The 2,866-nt window shown below is 46.7% G+C and overlaps 1 protein-coding gene across 1 annotated transcript; it reads right to left on the bottom strand.

Annotated features, from left to right (window-relative positions):
* Positions 1–242: 242 nt before the first annotated feature.
* LOC122174140 (olfactory receptor 14A16-like) lies at positions 243–1,133 on the bottom strand. The gene has a single exon (XM_042854985.2). It carries the CDS (start codon positions 1,131–1,133, stop codon positions 243–245), a length of 891 nt encoding a protein of 296 aa, XP_042710919.2.
* Between the last annotated feature and the right edge of the window lie 1,733 nt (positions 1,134–2,866).

Below are 2,866 nucleotides of genomic sequence, written 5' to 3' on the forward strand. Positions count from 1 at the left end.
TAACTAAATGTGTATGGGAACACAGAGGTTCTGTTCTTATTCACATCAGCATAATCCTACAGTAAGACCATTGACTTCAGGGGAGGTAGTCTGGATTTCTACTACTGCATAAACAAGCATGCACTCATCGGCCTCATGCAGACAATTAAATGATCAGTTGTTTATATCTCTCAAGAAACTCCAAGTGAAATCACAGTCAAGAGAGAGAGACAGACATTTCATTTTTGGTCAATAACCTCCACCTAGTGAGTCCTCAGAGCAGCTTTGATCTCTTTGTTCCTCATGCTGTAGATGATCGGATTCATCACTGGCAGCAGCATGAAATAGAGCACAGCTGCCACAAGATCCAGGCCTGACATTGAGCTGGAGGTGGGTTTCAGGTAGGTAAAGAATACAGTGGAAACAAACAAGGAGATGACAATGAGGTGAGGCAGGCAGGTGGAGAAGGCTTTATGCTGGCCCTGCTCCAAGGGGATTCTTAGCACAGTTTTGAAGATCTGAACATAGGACGCAATTATTAAAACAAAACTGCTTAAGACTAAGCACACACTAAAAGCCATGACCCCATTTTCACTGAGGTATGAGTCAGTGCAGGCGAGCTTGAGTATCTGGGGGATTTCACAGAAGAACTGATCCACCATGTTGCCTCCACAGAAGGAGATTGAAAATGTGTTCCCAGTGTGCAGGGCAGAGTAGAGAACACTGCTGATCCAGGCACTGGCTGCCATTTGGACACAAGCTCTCCTGTTCATCACTCTCTCGTAGTGCAGGGGTTTGCAGATGGCAACATATCGGTCATACACCATGATGGTGAGTAAGGCAACATCTCCTGAGACAAAGAAGACAAAGAGAAAGATTTGGACAACACATCCAGAATAAGAGATGGACCTGGTGTTCATGAGGGAATTAGCCATGGACTTGGGAATGGTGACAGAAATGGAGCCAATGTCTAAGATGGCCAAATTGACCAGGAAGAAGTACATGGGGGTGTGAAGATAATGATCCAGGGCTACAACCATGATGATGAGAAGATTCCCCATCAGGGCTGCCAGGTAAATCATTAGAAACATCACTAAGTACAAAATCTGCAGCTCCCGAACATCAGAGAATCCCAGAAGAAGGAACTCAGTCATAGTGGTTTGGTTGGACATTTCTTTCTCAGGACATCATGTGTTGCCTGTGGAGGGAAAGAGAAGGGGAAGGCCAGGATTACAGGGACAAAGGGAATGGCTTTGATTCTCTCTCTGTAACATCCCATGATGTGACAGCAATTGCCACTTTCATTGACTAGGAGTGGTGAGTGCTCCTCACTGCAGACAATCAGTTCACTAGGCAGGTGTGTTATTACACTAGTAGAAATTGGATTAGCTCTCTTAATGTTTAGGGAGCTACATCAGTGTACACCATCTGGGCTTCTGGCCCAAGACGTGGCTTGATAAAATGCAGAATGAAGGAGAGAACAAAGGACAACCCAAATCCAGCAGTTCTAGCCAAGATGGTTCCTTATTGCTGCAAAGAGCAGGCTCCCAATTTGGGTGTGAAACCAAAATACTGACAAACCAACACAACCTGATTCCTACATTCCAGTGAAACACAACAGAGTAACCCAGTTCTTAAGGGGTAGCTTGTCTGTAATGGTTCCACTCCACACCATAGACTGGGGCTGGGGTTGGGGCTACATCAGTGGAGTGGGGCTGAGTAGAGGAGGGGCTTGTGGTCAGAGGGGCTAAGCAAGGAGTCCTGAGGAAGCTGAATCAGGAACTATGGTTAGGGAATTGACTCTGGGCCGTGAGAGCCTGGGACGGACTATGTGGTAGAGGGTTCTGATTTGGGAAGGAGGGGATTGGGGATGTGGTTGTTTGTCTTGGGGATGGGCTGGATGAGGCAGAGGGAGAGAGATGCTTACAGTCTAGGGTAAGATGGCTTCAGTGGGACACAGTGGGAACTGGAGTTAAAGGGCCTGAATCTCCTTTTCCTTTCACTAGCTATATAGGTGAATTCCACTGATCTGAATTCCAGTTATCTGAATGACCTCATTTTCTGAAAACAAGCCCAGTTCAGACTCAGGTTCAAGCCCTATTCCCCCCTTTCCTCTACACACAGATCTCTGCTGCTGAGAACCAGGGTCCTAAGACCCAACAGGGGTGGAGGGGCCAAGTCTGAGTCCAGCCAGGACCCAGGTTTCAAGCCATAATGTTTCAATGTGTGGATGCAGCCATGCCAGACTCAGGCCCTGGGAGTCTGCCAACCCTATCACACAATCATCTCCCAGGAAATTGATACAACACCCTTTATTCAAGTATAGCTCAACATTTAACCCTTCCATTTTAATGATAAATGCTGATCTGCAAACATACTGAGCATTTACCTTTGCAATGGCCACCAACTGCAGGTCATTTTTCAAGCGCACTTCTTCCTGGTTGCAGGACCACAGCCAGATCCTGTGAATCTCTGGTGTGACATGAGCAAAGCATTTGATTTTAGTAAGAGTAGCAGGATTGATTAGGCCTACCAGCAAAGAGGAAAGAAGCTAGCAACATTGGAAATTTACCAGACCAGTGTCCAGTGCAGAGAGAAAATTAAGCAACTCAGGGCCAGCTATGGCAAAGCTGGGGACCAGAACCACACCTCTGGGAATTCACAATCATCATGATGATATTACAATGACTTGGACTGGTTCATGATGACCTGGTCAGCTGGCATGGTATCCTGCTGGACCCAGAATCTACAGTGGGAATGGATCGGAGCCAGCAGATGCCACCAAGCAAGGCCACTAATTGCCTCTGGTCATGAAACAAGTCACTGAGGATGCTTTGTTGCAGGAGCTGCTCATAGACTCATAGACTTTAAAGCCAGAATGGACCAT

Source organism: Chrysemys picta, chromosome 13 (genome assembly GCF_011386835.1).
Source record: "Chrysemys picta bellii isolate R12L10 chromosome 13, ASM1138683v2, whole genome shotgun sequence".
NCBI lineage: Eukaryota > Metazoa > Chordata > Testudines > Emydidae > Chrysemys > Chrysemys picta.

What these genes read in the sequence shown, in the direction of transcription:
- LOC122174140 (XM_042854985.2), bottom strand. Translation starts at nt 1,133, where the DNA reads ATGACTGAGTTCCTTCTTCTGGGATTCTCTGATGTTCGGGAGCTGCAG.